Below are 23,580 nucleotides of genomic sequence, written 5' to 3'. Positions count from 1 at the left end.
GTTCCTGTACCAGCTGAGAATTCTGAATTCTCCCTCTGTGTACCCAAATAGGCGCCGGAATGTGACGACTAGGGGCTTTTCACAGTAACTTCATTGCTGTGTTAATGTAAACCTACTTGTGACAATAAAAGGTTATTTATTTATTTACCTCCTTTGATGCAGCCAGATCCGCTATTCTTCCTATTTCCCAGATATCTCAATCATGCCATTATGAACAATCAATTGGGACTTCCGGTGCCAACACATAAGGAGGTCGCACGAAAGGTAGCTCCCGCCACAGTTGTTGGTTTTTCGTTCTTTTTACCTGGTTCCCGGGATAATTGGTGGACAGACTCGTCCCTTCGAGATTATTTCACTAGGTTAGGATTGTTCTCGCTGGAGTTCAGAAGAATGAGGAGGGATCTCATAGAGACCTATAAAATTCCAACAGGACTAGACAGGGTAGATGCAGGGAAGATGTCCCCGATTGTGAGTGGGTCCAGAACCAGGGGTCATAGTCTGAGGATTCAGGATATACCATTTCGGACAGAGATGAGGAGACATTTCTTCACCCAAAGAGTGGTGAGCCTGTGGAATTCATTACCACAGGATGTAGTTGTGAAAAAACATTGAAGATTTCAAGAGGCAGCTAGATATAGCACTTGAGGCGAATGAGATCAAAGGTTATGGGGAAAAAGCAGGATCAGGCTATTGAGTTGGATGATCAGTCATGATCGTGATAAATGGTGGAGCAGGCTCGAACGGCCAAAAGGCCTCCTCCTGCTCCTATCTTCTATGTATCTATGAATTGGGTGCAAGGATGTCAAAGGGTGCAAGAACAAATATAAATAAAGTGGAAGCAATAGTCTGTCGGAGAGCTGAGCAATGGGGACCTAAGATGGCAGTGACATGTGCATCGGGCGGGGCCATACCTATCACGGTAGACAAGTTGCTGGAGGTAATGGCTGTTGAATTTGAGAAACAGTTCAGCTAGCATTTTGATAAGCATGGGAGGGAAATGATGGATGCCTTGAGAAAGTTGGATGATGCTCTGGTACCAATAAAGGAGGCGGTGGGAAAGATGTCGGAGATGGTGCGGCAGCATGGTAAAGTGTTGAAAGGGGTGGAGGAGGCGCTGTCACAGCAGTGTGATCAGTTGACCTCATTAGTTGCTGTGCTGCGGAGGGTGGAGGAATGTAATAGGGGCCTGGGAGCGAAGGTTGATGACCTTAAGAACAGGTTGCCTCAAGAGGTGGAGGGTCCAAGACCGACTGAATATTTTGAGTCCATGTTTAAGAAGTTGATGGGGGAGGATGACAGGGCCCCCTCCATCGAGTTTAATCAGGTCCATCGTTCGCATCGTACAAAGCCACGGGAAATGAACCCCCGCGAGCAGTGATAGCGTGCTTTCACAGCTATTGGTCGAAGGACTAGGTCCTAAGGTGGGCCAAGGAGAATTGCGATGTGCGGTGGGGAGGCAGAAGTATCCGCATCTATCAAGACATGGCGAGGAGGCGGGCATGCTGTAACAGGGCAAAATCGGTGCTCTGCAAGAATGGGGTACAGTTTGACATGGTTTACCGGCGAGGCTGAGGGTGACGCACAAGGAAAAAGATCACTTTTTTGAGATGGTAGAATAAGCGGAGGCATATATCAAAGCTGAAGGATTTGGACTCGACTGAAGGGGCTTGCAAGGTACTTGGTTGGTGGGTGGGGTAGGTGTGCAAGGGGATTTTGTAATAGTGACTGTCTATGTATGAATATTTTTTTCTTTCCTCTCCTTTCTTCACATCTGTTTGTACAGAGTTGGTGACAATTGAAATTGATTCAGGTTGGCTTGGGGGGGGGGGGAGGTTCTTTCCTTTTGTTATATATTTGTATTGGTTTTTGTATTAAGGTGGGCTTGGGGGAGTTGGCAGTTTTGGATGGTGGAAGGTGGGAGGGGATTTTGGTTTTAGTTAGGGGTCTGGCTTTTGTCTTGGATGGTTTATATGGGTAGTGTGGGCTCTGGCGGGGCTGGGGGCTGCCTTGCTAGCTGAGTGAGTTTGGCTAGTGAATGGTGTGGCATTATCATAGCTGTCAGTACTGCAAGGGTTAATGAAATGTCGAGAGTAGCCACTAGAGGAAGCTACAGTTACAACTATATACAGCAGTGATGCTAAGCCTTGGGGGGGAGTATGTGCAGGAGTAAACTAGAGAGAGTCAGAAGTACAGATAGTGTAAGTACAGATTATAGTTTAAACCAGTAATGAGATTAGCTGTAGATGAGTGTAATTTAGATGTTATTAATCAACTGTGTATTCTTTAGGAGTATGTGTCGAATCCAAGTTAGTGTTAACAAATTTGTAGCTTTGTTTAAGTTAAAGTTATTCTGTGGTCTTTGTGAACACTTCGCCAACCATCCTGAAATAAGCAACGCAAAGAACACCACAAATGGGAGCACGGTGGGGGAGGGGCTACAGTGTGCCTGTTTAGGAGGTGTGAATGGTGGGGGTGGAGGAGAGAGGCAGCAGTTCCAGAGGAAGTAGTCAGGGGAGTTCTAGGATGGGAAGAGAGGGGTGGGGGTGATTGACGGTGTCTGGGGGTAGGTAGGAAGTTGTCCCATTTGTGGGGCGGGGTGGTGGGGTTCCCAGGTATCTGCTGCTCTTGTCCTTCTAGATGCTAGTGGTTGTGGGTTTGGAAGGTGCTGTCTAAGGAACCTTGGTGAGTTACTGCAGTGCATCTTGTAGATGGTACACATGGCTGCCACTGTTCGTCAGTGGTGGAAGGACGAGCAATCAAGCAGGCTGCTTTGTTTTGAATGGTGTCAAGCTTCTTGAGTTTTGTTGGAGTTGCACTCATCCAAGAAAGTGGAACTCCTGACTTGTGCCTTGTGGATGGTGGTCAGGCTTTGGGGGGCCAGGAGGTGAGTTACTCGCCGTAGGATTCCTAGCCTTTGACCTGCCCTGGTAGCCACAGTATTAATGTGGCTAGTCCAGTTCAGTTTCTGATCAATGATAACCCCCAGGATGTTGATTGTGAAGCATTCAGCGATGGTAATGCATTGAATGTCAAGAGACGATGGTTAGATCCTCTCTTGGATGAGATGGTCATAGCCTGGCACTTGTGTGGCACGAATGTAACTTGCCACTTGTCAGTCCAAGCCAGGATATTGTCCAGGTCTTGCTGCATTTGGACATGGACTGCTTCATTATCTGAGGAGTCACGAAAGGTGCTGAACATTGTGCAGTCATCCACAAACATCCCCACTTCGGACCTTATGATGGAAGGCAGGTCATTGATGAAACAGCTGAAAATGGTTGGGCCTAGGACACTACCCTGAGGAACTCCTGCAGTGATGTCCTGGAGCAGAGATGATTGATCTCCAACCACCACAACCATCTTCCTTTGTGCCAGATGTGACTCCAACCAGAGGAGAGTTTTCCCCCTGATTCCCATTGACTCCTGTTTAGCTCGGGCTCCTTGATGCCATACGTGGTCAATTGCTGCCTTGATGTCAGGGGCAGTCACTCTCACCTCACCTCTGGCATTCAGCTCTTTTGTCCGTGTTTGAACCAAGGCTGTAATGAGGTCAGGAGCTGAGTGACCCTGGCGGAATGCAAATTTAGCGTCAATGAGCGGGTTATTGCTGAGTAAGTGCCGCTTGATAGCACTGTTGATGACTCCTTCCATCACTGTGCTGATGAGAGAGAGTAGACTGATAGGATGGTAGTTGGCCAGGTTGGATTTGTCCTGTTTCTATTGTGTACAGGACACACCTGGGCAATTTTCCACATTGCCGGGTAGATGTCAGTGTTGTAGCTGTACTGGAACAGCTTGGCTAGGGCTGTGGCAAGTTCCAGAGCACAAATCTCCTGTACTATCGCCGGAATATTGTCAGGACCCATAGCCTTTTCAGTATCCAGTGCTTTCAGCTGTTTCTTGATATCACGTGGAGTGAATCGTATTGGCTTGAGACTGACATCTGTGTTGCTGGGGACCTCCGGAAGAGGCCAAGATGGATCATCCATCCGGCACTTCTGGCTAACGATTGTTGCAAATGCCTCAGCCTTGTCTTTTGCACATATGTGCTGTGCTCCTTCATCATTGAGGATGGGGATATTTGTGGAGCCTCCTCCTCCAGGGAGTCGTTTAATTGTCCACCACCATTCACAGCTGGATGTGGCAGGGCTTAGATCTGATGCGTTGGTTGTGGAATTGCATAGCTCTGTCTATTACTTGCTGCTTATGCTGTTTGGCACACAAAGTAGTTCTGTGTTGTAGCTTCACCAGGTTGACACCTCATTTTTCAGTATGCCTGATATTGCTCCTGGCATGCTCTCCTGCACTCTTCATTAAACCAGGGTTGATCACCTGACTTGGTGGTAATGGTAGAGTGGGGGATATGCCAGGCCACGAGGTTGCAGATTGTAGGTAAATACAATTCTGCTGCTGCTGATGGCTCACAGCACCTCATGGATCTTGAGTTGCTAGATCTGTTTGAAGTCTATCCCATTTAACACGATGGAGGGTATCCTCAATGTGAAGACGGGACTTTGTCTCCACAAGGATAGTGCAGTGGTCACTTTTACCCATACTGTCATGGACAGATGCATCTGCAGCTGGTAGATTGGTGAGGATGAGGTTAAGTGTGTTTTTCAGTCTTGTTGGTTCCATCACCACCTGCTGAGTCCCAATCTAGCAGCTATGCCCTTTAGGACCCAACCAGCTCGGTCTGTGATGGTACTATCAAGCCACTCTTGGTGATGAACATTATGCCTCCCACCCAGACTATATTCTGCATTCTTGTCATCCTCAGGGCTTCTTCCAAGTGGCGTTCTCCAAGAGGAGTACCTATTCATCAGCTGATGATGGCCGGTATGTGGTAATCAGCAGGAGGTTTCCTTGACCATGTTTAACCTGAAGCCATGAAACTTCATGGGGTCCAGAGTCAATGTTGAGGACTCGCAGGGCAACTCCGTCTCGACTGGGGTCCAGAGTCAATGTTGAGGACTCCAGGGCAACTCCATCCCGACTGTATGCCACTGTGCCGCCACTTCTGCTTGGTCTGTCCTGCAGGTTAGACAGGACATACCCAAGAATAGTAATAGTATTGCCTGGGATATTGTCTGTAAGGTATGACTCTGAGTATAACTATATCAGACTGTTGCTTAACTAGTCTGTGAGCCAGCTCTCCCAACTTTGGCACAAGCCCCAGATGTTAGTAAGGAGGACTTTGCAGGGTCGACGAGGCTGGATCTGTCGTTGTCGCATCCGGTGCTTGGTAGATGTTGGATAGTCCGTCCGGTTTCATTTCTTTTTTGTGTTTTGTAGTGGTTGAAAATAACTGAGTGGCTTGCTGGGCCATTTCAGAGGGCATTTAAGAGTCAACCACATTGCTGTGAGTCTGGGTCACATATAGGCCAGACCAGGTTAGAACAGCAGATTTCCCTCCCTAAACGACATTAGTGAACCAGATGGGTTTTTAGGACAATCGACAATTGTTTCACAGTCATTATTAGACTTTTAATTCCAGGTACTTTTATTGAATTTAAATTCCACCACCTGCTGTGGGTCCCCAGATCATTATCATGGGTCTCTGGATTACTAGTCCAGCGACAATACCACTATTCCACCGTCTCCCTTTAAAGAAAAAGGAGAGGGAGATGTGAGAGGAGTGCCAGAGGTTGGTGGATGAGATACAAGATGTGGATGGCAGGTATGCAAGTGACCCGATACCAGATCATCCAGCTGATAGAAAGAAGTTACAGATGCAATTTGATCTGCTATCCATGGAGAGGGCGGTGTAGCAGTTGTGCCGCTCGAGGGGGGTAGTGTACGAGTATGGAGAGAAGGCTAGTAGGCTTTTGGCTGGTCAGTTGAGGCTGTAGGCAGCTTCCTGTGAGGTTGTACGGATTCAGGACTCGGATGGTGTGTTGTTATGTTACTTTGAGTATGGGCAGCACGGTGGCACAGTGGGTTAGCCCTGCTGCCTCACAGCATCGAGGTCCCAGGTTCGATCCCGGCTCTGGGTCACTGTCCGTGTGGAGTTTGCACATTCTCCCCCACAACCCAAAAGATGTGCAAGCTAGGTGGATTGGCCATGCTAAATTGCCCCATAATGGGAAAAAAAGAATTGGGTACTCTAAATTAAAAAATGTTACTTTAAGTAACATAAGCTGTTACTTGGTACAGGCGCTGTTGAAGAATACTCCAGACCTCAAGGTAAGTTGAACATATTTATTGAGCAATTAACAAAGCTCCTAAATGAGTTCTACACTCTACTGATCTGACTCTAGTAACACAGTACACTCTACTAATTATATGAACTTACTCTAGACCACATGTAATGGTGTGACGGTGCTGCTTACTACACATGTCTTGCTCCCTAGGTTTCTGTCAGTGGAAGGGGGTGAGGGCCTGTGTGTCTTGTCTTTTTATAGTGGTCGTGTGGTGCCCTCTTGTGGTGATGCCACCGCTGGGTGTTCTGATTACCCATTGGTTGTGTCTTGTTCTGATTACCCATTGGTTACATGTCTGCATATCATTACAGGTGGTAAGCTAGTGTCGGTATCAGATAAAGTTAATGGGCCGTTTGTGGCGTTCTAAAAAGCTCTATATAGTTCGGAGCCGCCAGAGGAGGAGTCAGATATGCTGAGATTTTGGGGGAGCTTGTTGTCCAATGTGAGGTGACGTTTGAATGTGTTATTGTCTCTGGCGGAGGAGAGGGAGCAGGAGGTCATTGTGGCATTGGACTTGAGAAGGCCGTTGATAGGGTAGAATGGGGATATTTGTTCACAGTGCTGGAATGGTTTGAGATAAGGCCTAAATTTGTAGTATGGGTTCGGTTACTATATAAGGCACCTAAGGCTAGTATTCAGACAAACAACGTGAGCTCAGGATATTTCCAGTTGCCCAGGAGAACGACGCAGGGGTGCCCTATGTCAACGTCTTGTTTGCAATAGAGCCTTTGGCCATTGTCCTGAGGGCTTCAGATACGTGGAAAGGAATAGTTAGGAGGGGAGGGGGTGGTTGAGCATAGGGTGTTCTTGTATGCGGTGATGTTCTTTTGTACGTAATGGATCCGATCCCCAAACTGGTGATATCATAATAATAAGGATAATAATCTTTATAGTCACAAGAAGGCTTACATTAACACTGCAATGAAGTTACTGTGAAAAGCCCCTAGTCACCACATTCCGGCACCTGTTTGAGTACAGAGGGAGAATTCCGAATATCCAATTCACCTAACAGCACGTCTTTCGGAACTTGTGGGAGGAAACCGGAGCAGCCGGAGGAAACCCACGCAGACACAGGGAGAACGTGCAGACTCCGCAGAGAGTGACCCAAACGGGAATCGAACCTGGAACCCTGGAGGTGTGAAGCAACAATGCTACCCACTGTGCTACCGTGCTGCCCATGGCACTGTTGAAGTAATTTGGGGCTTTTTCGGTATATAAATTAAATTGGGAGAAGACAGTGTTTTGCGGTAATCCAGCCAGGGAGGGGGTTCATTTGAGGATGTTGCCATTTCATCTTACAGGTTCCATTTTAGTTATTTATGGGGGCAGGTGGCCCAGGATTGACCTGGCTTTGAACCTTAAATTATGAGCCTGGTGTATAGGGTGAAGGTGGATCTGCAGAGATGGGACAGCCTCCTTCTGTCCTTGGCGGGCAGAATTCAGACGGTGAAAATAAATATCCTGCTGTATTTTCTGCTTTTATTTCAATTTCAATGTTTGCTGTTTTTTTTTGCCAAAATCCTTTTCTGGGGGCGTGGAGAGGTTGATTTCGATGTTCATCGGGGCAGGAAAAGTAGCCAGGATTAGGAAGACTGTATTTCAGAGGGATAGGCAGTCGGGGGGCTTGGCATTGCCAAACATGACATATTATTATTGGGCAGCGAATGCTGAGAAGATGTTGGGTTGGTGTGGGGATCCGGAGGTTATATGGGTGCGGATGGATTCGAGCTCGTGTAGGGGGTCGGGGGAAAAGGCACGGCTTCCCTACCTTTTTCTTTGGGAAAGTACTCAGGGAATCCGGTGGCGGCCGCCACACTGAAGATATGGAGACAATTTCGGTAGCACTTTAAATTGGGGGCGGTATCAAAGTTGGTGCCAGTTTGTGCGAACTACATGTTCGAGCCGGTGAGGTTGGACGGCAGGTTTAGGGGTTGGGAGGAAAAGGGGATGTTGGGATGAAGAATTTGTTTTTGGGGGCCGATTTGCGAGCTTTGAGAAATTTTGACCCTCGTGGGCTGATGTAATAATAATCATTCTAATCTTTATTAGTGTCACAAGTAGGCATACATTAACACTGCAGTGAAGTTACTGTGAAAATCCCTAGTCGCCACATTCCGGCACCTGTTCGGATACACAGAGGGAGAATTCAGAATATCCAATTCATCTGACAGCACGTCTTTCGGGACTTGTGGGAGGAAACCGGAGCACCCAGGGGAAACCCACGCAGACAATGGGAGAACGCGTAGACTCTGCACAGACAATGACCCCAAGCCTGGAATCGAACCTGGGACCCTGGAGCTGTGAAGCAACAATACTAACCACTGTGCTACCATGCCGCCCATAAAGTACAGAATAAACAACTGCTATCTTCAGGAAAACTTTCAATTGTGCCCTTCTTTCTTGAGATACAACCACTCCATAAGATCTCCCAGCCATACAGAGGCGCTAAGTGAAGAAGCTGACCTCCATCAACACCCACCTTCGAGCAATCAGTGATGCAAAGGCTGTGGTGATGTGCATCAATCTAAATACATGTAGGCTAGCTAGACACTAGATGGAGCACCAGTGACATCACACACACACTCTCAACCAATAGATCAAGTAGATAGGACACGACCAATAGACATTTACGATACACAAGGAGGTGACACGACCACAGGGGGGCATTACACCAACCCATATATAAAGGACACCACACACATGATCTGTCTCTTTCCAGTGGAGACAGTCAGTGAGTACAGACACAGGGTTGATTCAATATTACACCCACCACATGGATTGCAGCAACTGGTTAGTCAGTCTGGGTAGCTATAGTAAGATTAGCAGTAGTGCCGAACCCGAGTAATAGAAGTGTAAATAGTTAAATAAACATGTTGAAGTTATCTCCACGTTTGAACCTTCCTTTGTCAAGTGCACCACAAGGAAGCCGCTTATGTTACACGTATAACATAACAAATCAAAGGCCAGAATATCAGCCCCCGCCCCAGTTTGTAGCTCTAGCAGATCCGATACCCCAAAATGGACCCTAGAGGACAGGGCTTCAGTTGAATTTGTAGAATTGCTGACATGGTGCCAAAGAAAGCGACCCAGAACCCCACGAGTTTAGGACACAACCAGAACATATGTACATGGTTACCTGGGCCCCTCCCACAATGCTTCCCCCTCATCCTCCACTCCCGTAAATAGCCTGCTCATCTTGGACTTGGTCAAATGAGCCCTATGCACTACCTTCAACTGCATTAGCCCTAACCTTGCACATGATGACATTGTATTCACCCTATGCAGAATCTGACACCACACCCCTCCTCCAACTCAGACCTCAACTTCTTCTACCACTTGGCCTTCACCCCTTCCAAGGATACTGCCTCCTCTGCTATTAGCCTCCCATAAACCCCTGAGGTACTCCCTTCCTCCGTCCCCGTCAAGACAAATTCTCTCCATTAACAAGAAAGGGGGAGCCACCTGGAATGTCGGAAAGATCTTTGCGAAGTCGAGTACCCGTAAATAGCTTGTTAGGTAATTTGGACATTCTGAATTCTCTCTCAGTGTACCCGAACAAGTGCTGGAAAGTGGCGACTAGGGGATTTTCACAGTAACTTCATTGCAAAGTTAATTTAAGCCTACTTGTGACAATAAAGATGATTATTATTAAAGAGCTAGTCATCATTAATTGGGGGGTTGATGGGAGGCTTTGTGGGGAGAGTCTGTTATTACCTATTTTTGTTGCGTATAAAATTGAAAAAGCTGATTAAAAACATATTTTTTTTAATTAAAATTAATTGTTCTCCTGGGATTCCCACTTCTGTTCATTCAATGGTAAGTTGTGACAGATTTTCAATTTACATACGGGATACATGGTATACTTACCTCTCGCATGGTTGTATTATAATAGAAGTCAGTTCTCCCCTGCACTTCCCAAATAATGTAATTCGCATATACAATATTAATGAACTTTTCGCCCATATACCTACAATCAAACAACAAAAAAATTCTTCAAATTACACATGTTTGTTGGCTTGATATTGTTCATTAATGTAAACACATATCATGCTTAATTGAAACAAATATGAAGATTCAAACCTCCAATTATAGTTTGGTACAACCAGAAGACACAGGTCATACATGGAAATGAGTGAAATACAGTGCTGCAGACATTGTGAATAGTGTATAATTTTAAGGTGAATTTATGTATATATATATTTGTGTGTGAAGAAAGGTAAAAATGGTTTCAGTTTCATTTAGGTTTTGTTTATGAACTTTGATACCTGGATGTCTGGATAGACATGTAACTAAAAGGTTTCAGGTCTTTTGGGGTTGTTTGTATATATACATTTTTAACTAGGCCTTATAATCCATGAAGTTAAAGTAATGTGTTAAAGGGGTTGAATGTGCAGTGATCTGGCAGCATAACAGAAAGTAGAAATTTTTACTATTGCCTAACAACAGTGATCCAGGTACACAGATGCAAATAAGGCAGGAGTCGAGAGAGTGGACAGGGGGGCTGGTGGTGAGTGGGGGGTGGGGTGTTCCTGGTGCTGGTTTTGTGTTCAGAGTTTGTTTCAGCGAGGGAAGACAGGGATTGTAAGTTCCTAATGTGAGAAATGAACATTCTGTGTTGTTTTTGTGTTGTTTTTACATGTATATACTCTGGTTCACAGTTAAGATGTCAACAATGAAGCATGATGGGAAAATTTACATGTCAAGTTCTGAGTAAGCTATAGTGAGCGAATTATTATAACGATGTACCAGAATGACCTTTGGGGAAGAACGGAATGTACAACAGAACTTGCTAAGCAAGGGGGAGATAGCAGGTGCAAGCAAAGGGCCTCATTCTTATCTTTAACTGCCAAATCACTGTGTAAGGGAGAGAAGAAATAAGGGAACTGCCCTGTCTATAGTGTGTGGGATGTGTTTCTCAGGGATGGTTTCCCACGGATTGTATTTTCATGGATTGTATATAACAAAGTGATGGTGTGTGAATTCTTTGTGTCTGCTATTGCTTACTGGAGGCACCCGCTCTTGCAAGATCGATAATAAATACTTCTTCAGAATTTGACTTAGTGTAAATCTTTTATTAAGTGAGCGGTGTTTCTCATAATTGGGGGCTCGTGGCCGGGATAGTTTTTCATTGATCAGGGGGGGCGGCTCAAGAGGAACCGAGAAGACGCGTCCCATTATTTAAACGGTCTCGTACTTCATTTTGAGTAGTCACCCACGGTCAACTGAACACGTTCCTAGGGTAGTCATTCTGAAGAAGCAAGTAACGGATTATAGTGGCAGGCACGCCGTGAAAGTGAAAGTTAGGCAACTCTGTGCACGGAGCAAGGTAAGAAAAACGGCTTTTATTCAAAAAAGAAATGAAAATGTTAATGAAAGACCCCCTAGGACTGGCGGAACAATTCAATCAGTTCTTAGGTCCTAATATATATACATGGACCGAATTAATGTCCATTATGAGTATCCTATTCACGGGAGAAGAAAGGGGTATGATTAGAAGAGCAGGCATGCGAAAGTGGGAGAATAGTCACCCGCCAGGGGTAAACGGACCACCAGCAGAAGAAAAGTACCCCAATCTAGATCCACACTGGGACCAACAGACGGGGAGCCATAGAGGTCAAATGAATGATCTGAGAAATATTATCGTTGAAGGCATAAGAGAAGCGGTGCCCAAGGCACATAATCTAAATAAAGCATTCGAGATTAGACAGGAGGGGACGGAAACCCCCTCAGCATTCTAAGAGCGACTTCGGGAATCAGTAAGGAAATATTCTGGACTAGACCCTACCGACCCAATAGGACACGGACTACTGAAGATCCCCTTTGTGACCAAATCCTGGCCTGACATACATAAAAAGTTACAGAAAATAGAGGACTGGAATGAGAAACCTCTAGATGAATTACTGAGGGAAGCACAGAAGGCATTTGTGAGACGGGAGGATGTGAAGGAAAAACAGAAAACAAAAATGATGGTTGCAACTGTAAAGGAGGTAGTGAGTAAACAGGGATAGGGGGGTACAGAAGAACCAAGAAGAGGGTATCAGGATGTAGGATTCAGAGGAAGAGGACGTGGAAGCGTGAGTCGGGGAAGATGAGGAGGCTACACAAATAGCCAACAGGCGGGTTGTTTTAACTGCGGGAGATGGGGTCACTTCATACGGGACTGCCCGGACAGGGAACGGGAAGACAGAGCTGCTAATGACATGAATTACACAGATACCGAATAGGGAGGTCAGGGGTTCCCCCTCGGGGATTCACCGAGAACCCTTGCTAAATGTAGAGGTGGGTCCCCATAGAGAAGATACAGTGTTCCTAGTGGACACCGGAGCGGCAAGATCATCTATAAATTTCAAACCAAAAGGGGCGAGGGTATCAGAAGAAAAACTAATTGTTTCAGGAGTAAAAGGAGAGAGTTTTAAGGTCCCCATATTTGAACCCTGTAGCGCACAAAGACTCCGAGAGACGAATAGAGTGAAGTCGATGAGGCTTTATTAAGCGTGACTGTTCCCCCGCAGTTCGGTAGCAGACTGGCCTGCGGGGGAGGACTCCTGGTTCTTATACTCCGCCTTCAGGGCGGAGCTAGAGGTCAACGGCCAACCAGGACCCAGGATCTGTCAGCCAATGACATCACGGCTTCACAGTCCCACATGACCCCTAATGCATACTACCACATTCACCCCTTGTTAAAAATTAACCCGGCGGGGTGATGCTTCGCATGGTGGTAAGGGTTTACAAGGCTGGTACTGGGAGGAAAAACTTTCGCATGTTATTACAGTATGTACAAGGTTTTTTTTTTTTTCGAAGTATTTACAGTAATCGTCAGGAGAAAAAGACAAAATGTTCTCGTTAAAAGTCCACATATTGTAGTGTTAGATCGACGCCACAAGTTGGTCGGGCGGTCTGGTCATCCGTGTCGATCGCCTCGGCCCCAGTGGTGGTGCTTGTTCCAGTGTTGTCGTCTCCGGGAGCCTTACGGTTTCAGCTTCGGCTTCATTACTGGTCGGGCCTGGGAGGAGGACCGATCCTCCAGGGAAGGGGGCGGTCGCGGGGTGCGCCGGTGGCAGGGAGGGGATGATTGGTGTCAGGGGTGTGTGTGTGTTGCCGGCAGGCGCCAGATCTCGCAGGGAGACCGTGTCCTGTCGGCCGTCGGGGTACTCCACGTAAGCGTACTGCGGGTTCGCGTGAAGGAGGTGAACCCTCTCGACCAACGGGTCCGACTTGTGCGCCCGCACATGTTTTCGGAGCAAGATGGGTCCTGGGGCCGCCAGCCAGGTCGGCAGCGACGTTCCAGAGGAGGACTTCCTGGGGAAGACAAGGAGGCACTCATGGGGCATTTGGTTAGTGCTAGTACACAGTAGTGACCGGATGGAGTGGAGAGCGTCTGGGAGGACCTCCTGCCACCGTGAAACTGGGAGGTCCCTGGACCGTAGGGCCAGTAGGATGGTCTTCCAGACCATGCCGTTCTCCCTCTCTACTTGCCCGTTCCCCCGGGGGTCGCAGCTGGTCGTCCTGCTCGGGGCTATACCGTTGCTGAGCAGGAACTGGCGCAGCTCGACACTCATGAAGGAGGACCCCCTGTCGCTGTGGGCGTATGCGGGGCAACTGAACAGTGTGAATATGGTGTTCAGGGCTTTAATGACTGTGGCCGCTGTCATGTCAGGTCAGGGGATGGCAAAGGGGAAGCGGGAGTACTCGTCCACCACATTAAGGAAGTATGTGTTGCGGTCGGTGGAGGGGAGGGGCCCTTTGAAATCCAGACTAAGGCGTTCAAAGGGGCGGGAAGCCTTAATCAGGTGCGCACCACCCGGCCTGAAAAAGTGCGGTTTGCACTCTGCGCAGATGTGGCAGTTCCTTGTGACTGTACGGACCTCCTCCAAAGAGTATGGGAGGTTGCGGGACTTAATAAAGTGGTAGAACCGAGTGACCCCCGGGTGGCAGAGGTCCTCGTGGATGGTTTGGAGGCGGTTAATTTGTGCGTTGGCACATGAAAAACTTCATCTTGTTGATGAAGTGTAAGTGGACTTTTAACAGCGCTTTAGTTCACGAATACTGTTAATTGCCCTCACAGGCCTGAAACAGTAATCTTAATGTTTTTGAAATATAACATTTCCCATTGTGATACAAAAATTATTTTAGCAAAAAATTATTTTAGCTTTTTATAAAACATTTGTTTATATGTTAGCTTCTATCTTAATTACTCGTGCTCCTAATTTTTATATTCTTGTGTAATCATAACTATCTCATGGTTAAGTTAAAACTGAAGGGTAAAAGTGCTTTAACTCTCTGGTTTGTTGCAGTGGGAATGCTTCAATATAATTGGCTGCTTGTCCTGCTTGCTGATGGCAGTGCTGCTGATTGATGCCTTGCAACCCTTGTCATTGGATAGACATGTGGACGATAAGGGAATAGTAGATGGGCTTTAGAGTGGTTTCTCAGGTCGGCGCAACATCGAGGGCCGAAGGGCCTGTACTGCGCTGTAATGTTCTATGTTCTATGTTCTATGTGCCGCGGGATAGGGCATCGGACGGCTCGTTCAGCTTTCCGGGACGGTACAGGATCTCATAGTTGAAGGTGGAGAGCTCGATCCTCCACCTTAAGATCTTGTCGTTTTTGATTTTGCCCCGCTGTGCATTATCGAACATGAAGGCTACCGACCGTTGGTCCGTGAGGAGAGTGAATCTCCTGCCGGCCAGGTAATGCCTCCAAAGTCGCACAGCTTCCACTATGGCTTGGGCTTCCTTTTCCACTGAGGAGTGGCGGATTTCTGAAGCGTGGAGGGTTCGGGAGAAAAAGGCCACGGGTCTGCCCGCTTGGTTAAGGGTGGCCGCTAGAGCTACTTTGGAGGCGGCGCTCTCGACCTGGAAGGGGAGGGCCTTGTCGATGGCGCGCATCATGGCCTTTGCGATATCCGCTTTGATACGGCTGAAGGCCTGGCAAGCCTCTGTCGACAGAGGGAAGGTCGTGGTCTGTATTAGGGGGCGGGCCTTGTCTGCATACTGGGGGACCCACTGGGCGTAGTATGAAAAGAACCCCAGGCAGCGTTTTAGGGCATTTGAGCAGTGCGGGAGGGGAAATTCCATGAGGGGGCGCATACGTTCGGGGTCGGGGCCTATTATCCCATTGCGTACTACGTAGCCCAAGATGGCTAGCCGGTTTGTGCTAAAAACGCACTTGTCCTCGTTGTACGTGAGGTTCAAGGCTTTAGCGGTCTGGAGGAATTTTTGGAGGTTGGCGTCGTGGTCCTGCTGATCGTGGCCGCAGATGGTTACATTGTCGAGATACGGGAACATGGCCCGCAACCCGTGTTGATCAACCATTCGGTCCATCTCTCGTTGGAAGACCGAGACCCTGTTTGTGACGCCAAATGGGACCCTTAGGAAGTGGTATAATCGCCCGTCTGCCTCGAAGGCTGTGTACTTGCGGTCACTTGGGCGGATGGGGAGCTGATGGTAGGCGGACTTGAGGTCCACGGTGGAGAAGACCTTATATTGGGCAATCCGATTGACCATGTCGGATATGCGGGGGAGAGGGTACGCATCTAGTTGTGTGTACCTGTTGATGGTCTGGCTATAGTCTATGACCATCCTTTGCTTCTCCCCTGTCTTTACTACTACCACCTGTGCTCTCCAGGGACTATTGCTGGCCTGGATTATGCCTTCCTTCAGTAGCCGCTGGACTTCGGACCGAATGAAGGTCCAGTCCTGGGCGCTGTACCGTCTGCTCCTAGTGGCGACGGGTTTGCAATCCGGGGTGAGGTTTGCAAACAAGGATGGGGGCTCAACCTTGAGGGTTGCGAGGCCGCAGATAGTGAGTGGGGGTATTGGGCCGCCGAATTTGAAGGTTAGGCTCTGCAGGTTGCACTGGAAGTCTAATCCCAGTAATGTGGGGGCGCAGAGTTGGGGAAGGACGTAGAGCCTGTAGTTTTTGAACTCCCTCCCTTGCACCGTTAGGGTAACTATGCAGAAGCCTTTAATCTGTACGGAGTGGGATCCTGCAGCTAGGGAAATCTTTTGTGCGCTGGGACGGATGGTCAAAGAACAGCGTCTTACCGTGTCGGGGTGGATAAAGCTTTCCGTGCTCCCGGAGTCGACCAGGCATGGTGTCTCGTGCCCGTTGATCAGCACCGTTGTTGTCGTCGTCTGGAGCGTCCGGGGCCGAGCTTGGTCCAGCGTCATTGAAGCCAGACGTGATCGTAATGTTTGAGCGTCTTCTTCGAACCCCGTGGAGCCGTCGACACTGGGGTCCGTTGTTGCGGTCCAAGATGGCGGCGGGGGTGAACAAGATGCTGCCCCCATGCATCGCACATGGCTGGGGGGTCACAAGATGGCGGCGGGGGTGGACAAAATGGCCACCCCCATGTGTCGCACAGGTCTGGGGTGGTCCAAGATGGCGGCGCCCCTCCTCCCCTCGTGGTGGCCGGGACCCAAAATGGCGGCGCCTGCGGGTCGCACATGGGGCGCTGGGGGGGTTGGGGAGCGTTAGGAAAAGCGCAGGACTCCCTCTTCTCCGGGGACAGCGGTGGCCGGGACCCAAAGTGGTTGCGCCTGCGGGTCGTACATGGGGCGCGGGGGGGGGTTGGGGAGCGTGAGAGACGCGCAGAGCTCCCTCTTCTCCGGGGACAGTGGTGGTCGGGACCCAAAGTGGTTGCGCCTGCGGGTCGTACATGGGGCGCTGGGGGGGTTGGGGAGCGTAAGAAGCTCGCAGGGCTCCTTGTTCTCCTGGGACAGCGGCGACCTCCCGGGACCGGCACACAGCCGCGAAATGGCCCTTTTTCCCGCAGCTCTTACAAATCGCTGCGCGGGCCGGGCAGCGCTGCCGGGGGTGTTTCGCCTGGCCGCAGAAATAGCAGCGGGATCCCCCGGTGCGACTTGGCGTCTGAACCGCGCAAGCCTGTGGGGTGGTCGGGTGGGGGGGGGGGGGGTTTGTCGCGACGGGTGCGTACGGAGCCCAATGGGCTGCCGCGCGGTCGGGGCTGTAGGCGCGGGCGTTTCGCGCGGCCACGTCCAGGGAGGCTGCTAGGGCCCGTGCCTCTGAGAGTCCTAGCGACTCTTTTTCTAAAAGTCTTTGGCGGATTTGGGAGGAGTTCATACCTGCCACAAAAGCATCGCGCATTAACATGTCCGTGTGTTCACTCGCGTTCACCGGCGGGCAGCTGCAGGCCCGTCCCAAAATTAGTAGCGCGGCGTAGAATTCATCCAGCGATTCTCCGGGACTTTGCCGTCTCGTTGCGAGTTGATAGCGAGCGTAGATCTGGTTTACTGGGCGAACATACATGCTTTTTAGTGCTGTGAACGCCGTCTGGAAATCCTCTGCGTCTTCGATGAGAGAGAAAATCTCCGTGCTTAACCTCGAGTGCAGGACCTGTAGTTTTTGGTCTTCTGTGACCCGGCCGGGGGCCGTTCTGAGGTAGGCCTCGAAACAAGTCTGCCAGTGCTTGAAAACTGCTGTTGAGTTCACTGCGTGGGGGCTGATTTTCAGGCATTCCGGAATGATCCTGAGCTCCATAGTCCTTTAGTCACGCTTAATAAATTGTAGCGCACAAAGACTCCGAGAGATGAATAGAGTGAAGTCGATGAGGCTTTATTAAGCGTGACTGTTCCCCCGCAGTTCGGTAGCAGACTGGCCTGCGAGGGAGGACTCCTGGTTCTTATACTCCGCCTTCAGGGCGGAGCTAGAGGTCAACGGCCAACCAGGACCCGGGATCTGTCAGCCAATTACATCACGGCTTCACAGTCCCACATGAACCCTAATGCATACTACCACAAACCCATAATCCTCCGATTACAAAATGAGGAAGTCAGGGAAATACCTTTGTATATACCTGGTCTGAGCTACAACCTATTGGGAAGGGACTTGATTATCAAATTAGGACTGGAAATTGGCATAGAACAAGAACAATTAGTTATCACTATGGCCACTTTAACCGAGGACCAAGAAAAAGAGATAAATCCAGGAGTCTGGGCAACGTTTGAAAACAGGGGTGGACTCAAAATAACTCCTGTTGAAATAACTTTGAGACACAAGGAGGAGACGGTGTGTGTGAGACAATATCCAATTTCAGCGGAAGGTAGAAAAGGATTAGAACCTGTGATAGATAGATTGATATTAACCGGACTGATCGAACCCTGTATGTCTCCATATAACACCCCGATCTTGCCAGTAAAAAAATCAGATGGGACTTACCGATTAGTCAGGATTTGAGAGCCATAAATAGAATAGTTCAGGTGCGACATCCAGTCGTCCCTAACCCATACACTATTTTAAGTAAAGTGCCCAATGAACACAAGTTCTTCAGCGTAGTTGATCTTAAATACGCATTTTGGACATGTCCCTTAGCTCCAAATAGTAGGGACTTATTCGCCTTTGAATGGGAAGACCAGAAAACAGGGCGTAAACAACAATACAGATGGACGGTCCTCCCGCAAGGGTATACTGAATCTCCCAAATTATTCGGACAAGCACTGGAAAAGGTTCTGGAAAAATTCCAGGTGACAAAAGGGAGTTTCCTACTCCAGTATGTAGATGACTTGTTGGTCTCTGGGGAAACCCAGGGAGAGGTGGAACGAACCACAAACAAATTGTTAAATTTCCTGGGAGAACAGGGATTGCGGGTATCAAAGAATAAGCTCCAATACGCAGAAAAGGAAGTAAAATATCTCGGGCACCTGATAAGTGCGGGAAAAAGAAGGCTTAGTCCCGAGCGAATAGCCGGCATTCTGGCAATAAAAACCCCCAAAGCAAAAAGAGAACTCCGAAAATTCCTGGGACTGATCGGCTATTGCAGACTCTGGATAGACATGTACGCTCAGAAAACAAAGGGACTGTATCTAAAGTTACTAGAGGAAGAGCCAGATATCATCAAATGGACAGACGAGGAGGTTAAACAGGTTGAAGATCTGAAAAAGGCACTCATGACGGCTCCTGTCTTGGCCTTACCCTCCTTAGAGAAACCCTTCCACCTATTTGCCACCGCAGATAAAGGAACGGCGTTAGGAGTCCTGACACAAAAGTTAGGGAATAAAAGGCAGCCAATTGCCTTCTTGTCCAAGATATTGGACCATGTGACCAGAGGGTGGCCAGAATGTGTTCAAGCAATAGCGGCTACGGCCATATTGGTTGAAGAAAGTAGAAAACTGACGTTTGGGGGGACCTTGGTGGTTAGCACCCCACACCAAGTCCGCACCATACTTAATCAACGGGCAGGACGATGGTTAACGGACTCTAGAATCCTCAAATATGAGGCCGTATTACTGGAACGAGACGATTTGTGCCTCACAGTGGATTCTTCCCTTAACCCAGCCACTTTCCTGTGGAAAGGGACTGAGAACAATGAACAAACAGAGGTGCAACATGAATGCGCAGACATCATAGAATATCAAACTAGGGTTAGATCTGATCTCAGAGACATCCCGCTGCACGCCGGTAAACGTATATTTATAGACGGGTCGTCCCGGGTCATTCAGGGGAAAAAGCATAATGGGTATGCGGTAGTAGATGGCAGCGAACATAGAGTAATAGAGGCCGACAGGCTACCTAACTCTTGGTCGGCTCAGACCTGTGAATTATATGCATTAAGCCAGGCTTTGAAAGAACTAGAGGGCAAAGATGGAAGTGTCTATACAGATTCAAAATATGCATTTGGAGTGGTACATGTATTTGGGAAAATATGGCAGGAACGATGATTGATAAACGGTAGAGGAAAAGAACTGGTCCATGAGGAATTGGTTAAGGAAGTCCTAACAAATTTGATGCTCCCCAGGGAAATAGCAGTCGTACATGTGAAGGGACACCAACGAGGTGACTCGTTGGAAATAAGGGGTAATAAATTAGCAGACGAAATGGCAAAGGGAGCGGCCCTGAACCTCGAACCCATAACCATGTGTATTATGACCCCAGTCATAAATACTCCCCAGGAGAGACCGTATTTTAGGGAGAAAGAGAAAGAGGAATTAAAACAGTGGGGTGTGGAGGAGGATTCTACGGGAAGATGGCGGATCCGGATGGCCGGGAAATGCTGAACAAACCAATCATGAGAGAAATAATGACTAATTTACATTTAGGAAGTCATTGGGGAATTCAGGCTATGTGCGATATAATCCTAAGGAAATATGGGTGTAAGGGAATTTACACTGTAGCCAAACAAGTATGCGAGGGATGCACGTCCTGTATCCGAATCAATAAGAAAGCCCTTAGAAAACAGAATGTGGGTGGGAGAGAGCCAAGCCTGAGACCCTTCCAAAGCATTTCACTGAACTACCACCCGTTGGAAGACTGAAGTACGTGCTAGTCCTGGTAGACCACCTTATGGGTTGGGTGGAAGCTCACCCTACACCCACTGCCACCGCAAGCAGAGTATCTAAAATCATTCTGGAGCAAATAATTCCCCGATACGGGTTGGTTGAAAATATAGACTCGGACGGGGGAGCCATTTTACCTCAAAGGTTCTGCATGAAACCATGAGAAGCTTGGAGATAAATTGGGACTTTCACACTCCTTGGCACTCCCCCTCATCGGGACGGGTGGAAAGGCTGAATCAAACCCTTAAAAATCATTTGTCAAAAATAATACTAGAAACTAGGCTCCCCTGGACAAAATGCTTACCGTTAGCCCTTCTAAGAATCCGAACGGCTCCAAGAAAAGATTTGGGGTTGTCCCCATACGAAATGTTGTTCGGATTGCCATACCTTGGAACAATGGGGGAATTGCCCATTGCAGAATGTAAAGATATCCATGTAAAGAAATATACACTGGCACTGTCTTCCTCATTATCATTCCTCAGGAGACAAGGACTGCTAGTGCAGACACCTCCCCTTGAATTCGCAGTCCACAAATTTAAACCAGGAGATTGGGTACTGGTGAAATTGTGGAAAGAAAACAAGCTTCAACCCACTTGGGACGGGCCGTTCCTGGTTTTGTTAACCACAGAGACTGCCATACGAACTGCTGAAAAAGGTTGGACTCATTACAGCAGAACGAAGGGTCCCGTTAAATCACCGCCGGGACAGGAACAATGGCATGTGGAGGCCACTGAGGAACCATTTTAAGATAAGATTGAAAAGACACTAAATCCTGAACTGCTCAATAATATGACAAAACTACAGCTAAAATGGACTATGCAATGTATAATAATATTAATGATGTGGGAGTTTGGAATCGGTCGTATGATTACATTGACAATCCCAGAAAGTCGCTACCCTCAGGTAATACGAACTGATCTATGCACCCTCATAGACTGCGTGTCAGCAGGGCAGGGAAAGGAGTTTAGGGTAGACTCTCTTCATTATTACCATGGGGGGAAGGGAGGGTTGGCTGAAAAGGTTCTGCCAATTGCCCAGAGGGGCACCACCGGTCGTCTCCATTCAACAGATTAATGGTTATTCCCCCTCAACGTACTTGTCACCCCGTATACATCACCGTAAAACACACAGCCTGGATGGAGTCAGGCAATAGGGTTTGTTCACTTAGAAATTAGATATTCGGGGTGATCATGAGAAATGGCAAGACTGAATGCTGCTTCCGTATTTTATTAGACCAGGGAGCAACTCCCACTAATGACACTAGGGGCGACACGGCGGAGAAAGAACAGGGAGTCAAAATAATTGAAGTAAAAGATTTAGAGCAAGCCTTTGAGATAGAGACTGGCTATGAGGAACAGAATGCGTGGATTAAGTGGGTGAGGTAGAGAGAGAGAGATACAGGGAGAGAGATACAGAGAAAGAGAGAGAGAGAGAGACAGAGAAGGCTGCAACATGCCTGAAGTCACTGTTTCAAAACAGAGAGAGAGACAGTTTGTTACAGAGAAGGCTGCAATATCCAGCCCAGACGCTGAAGAAAGACAATTGTTATGCTTGCGCATCAGGTAGACCACAGGCCCTTATGGAGCCCTTTCCACTGGGGTGGACAGAAAATAGAGGGAGCATGGAATGTATGATGGCCCTGTGTACCAAGATGCAACAGCCTGGGGCAACAAGACCTGCACTGCCCTATCTCTGATGTTTCCTCCTGTTAATAAGAAACTATCAGCAAACCCTCCCTCCTTCTTGGTTACCGTGACGCATCACAAATCATGTATAAGTCGTTCTGATATGGGGCTAAGTAAAGATATGGGAGACATCAAGACTTGTATTGAGACTAAGAACGTGACCACCCAGGGCAATTACTCATCACTAAAAATACCACGTGCGGATATATGGTGGTATTGCGGAGGAAAGATTCTAAGACTCACTCTACCCCCCGCCCCCCATGGAAAGGGACATGCGCATTAGTTCAGCTCGCCATTCCGTTCAGTATAGCCTATGAAAGACAAGAGGAGAGCGGGAATGTAAAAGGGGGACGATCTAAACGGGGCATACCTACCTAATTTGATGACAGGATTTACCTGGACTCCGTTGGCATTCCCAGAGGAGTACCAGATGAGTTCAAAGCCCAAAATCAGATTGCAGCTGGGTTCGAGTCCCTCTTCTGGTGGGTTACGATCAATAAGAATGTGGATTGGATAAACTATATATACTATAATCAACAGAGGTTCATCAATTATACCAGGGACGCCGTGAAGGGCATAGCAGAACAACTGGATGCAACCAGTAGAATGGCCTGGGTGAATAGATTGGCTCTGGATATGATTTTGGCAGAGAAAGGTGGTGTATGCGTTATGCTCAAAGGACAGTGTTGCATGTTTATCCCCAACAACACGGCACCCGACGGATCGATTACCCGTGCGCTACAAGGGTTAACCACTCTGGCTGTGGAAATGGCAGACAACTCGGGGGCAGACACATCCATGACTGGGTGGCTTGAATCATTATTTGGGAAATGGAAAGGGTTAATTGTATCCATCCTCACCTCCATCATCGTGGTGATAGGAGCATTGGCGGCAATAGGCTGCTGCATCATCCCGTGTGTAAGAGGCTTGGTGCAGAGGCTCATCGAAACAGCCTTGACCAAGCAGATGCCCCTGGGTCAGGATAACATTTGCCTACTAGAAAGTGGGGAGAATGAAGGGGGGGACAGCCCCATAGAAAGGGAAGTTGAGAGGATGTTGGACAATTTTGGGGTAGGTTAGAGGAGGCTACGAAGTGTAAAAAGCAACAACAGTAAAAAGAAAAAAATGGGGATTTGTGAGAAATGAACATTCTGTGTTGTTTTTGTGTTGTTTTTACATGTATATACTCTGGTTCACAGTTAAGATGTCAACAATGAAGCATGATGGGAAAATTTACATGTCAAGTTCTGAGTAAGCTATAGTGAGCGAATAATTATTATGATGTACCAGAATGACCTTTGGGGAAGAACGGAATGTACAACAGAACTTGCTAAGCAAGGGGGAGATAGCAGGTGCAAGCAAAGGGCCTCATTCTTATCTTTAACTGCCAAATCACTGTGT

General features: G+C 48.1%; 1 protein-coding gene across 1 annotated transcript in view; it reads right to left on the bottom strand.

Annotated features, from left to right (window-relative positions):
- The window catches only part of LOC140422212 (cation channel sperm-associated auxiliary subunit epsilon-like), a 289,036-nt gene that overhangs the window by 67,094 nt on the left and 198,362 nt on the right, over positions 1-23,580 (bottom strand). The window contains exon 15 of the mRNA XM_072507255.1: positions 10,068-10,167. Coding sequence (XP_072363356.1) covers positions 10,068-10,167 — 100 coding nt within the window. The remainder of the gene's footprint in view (positions 1-10,067; positions 10,168-23,580) is intronic.

Source organism: Scyliorhinus torazame, chromosome 1 (genome assembly GCF_047496885.1).
Source record: "Scyliorhinus torazame isolate Kashiwa2021f chromosome 1, sScyTor2.1, whole genome shotgun sequence".
NCBI classification, from domain to species: Eukaryota; Metazoa; Chordata; class Chondrichthyes; order Carcharhiniformes; family Scyliorhinidae; genus Scyliorhinus; species Scyliorhinus torazame.
This window is presented reverse-complemented; position numbering and strand designations above follow the sequence as displayed.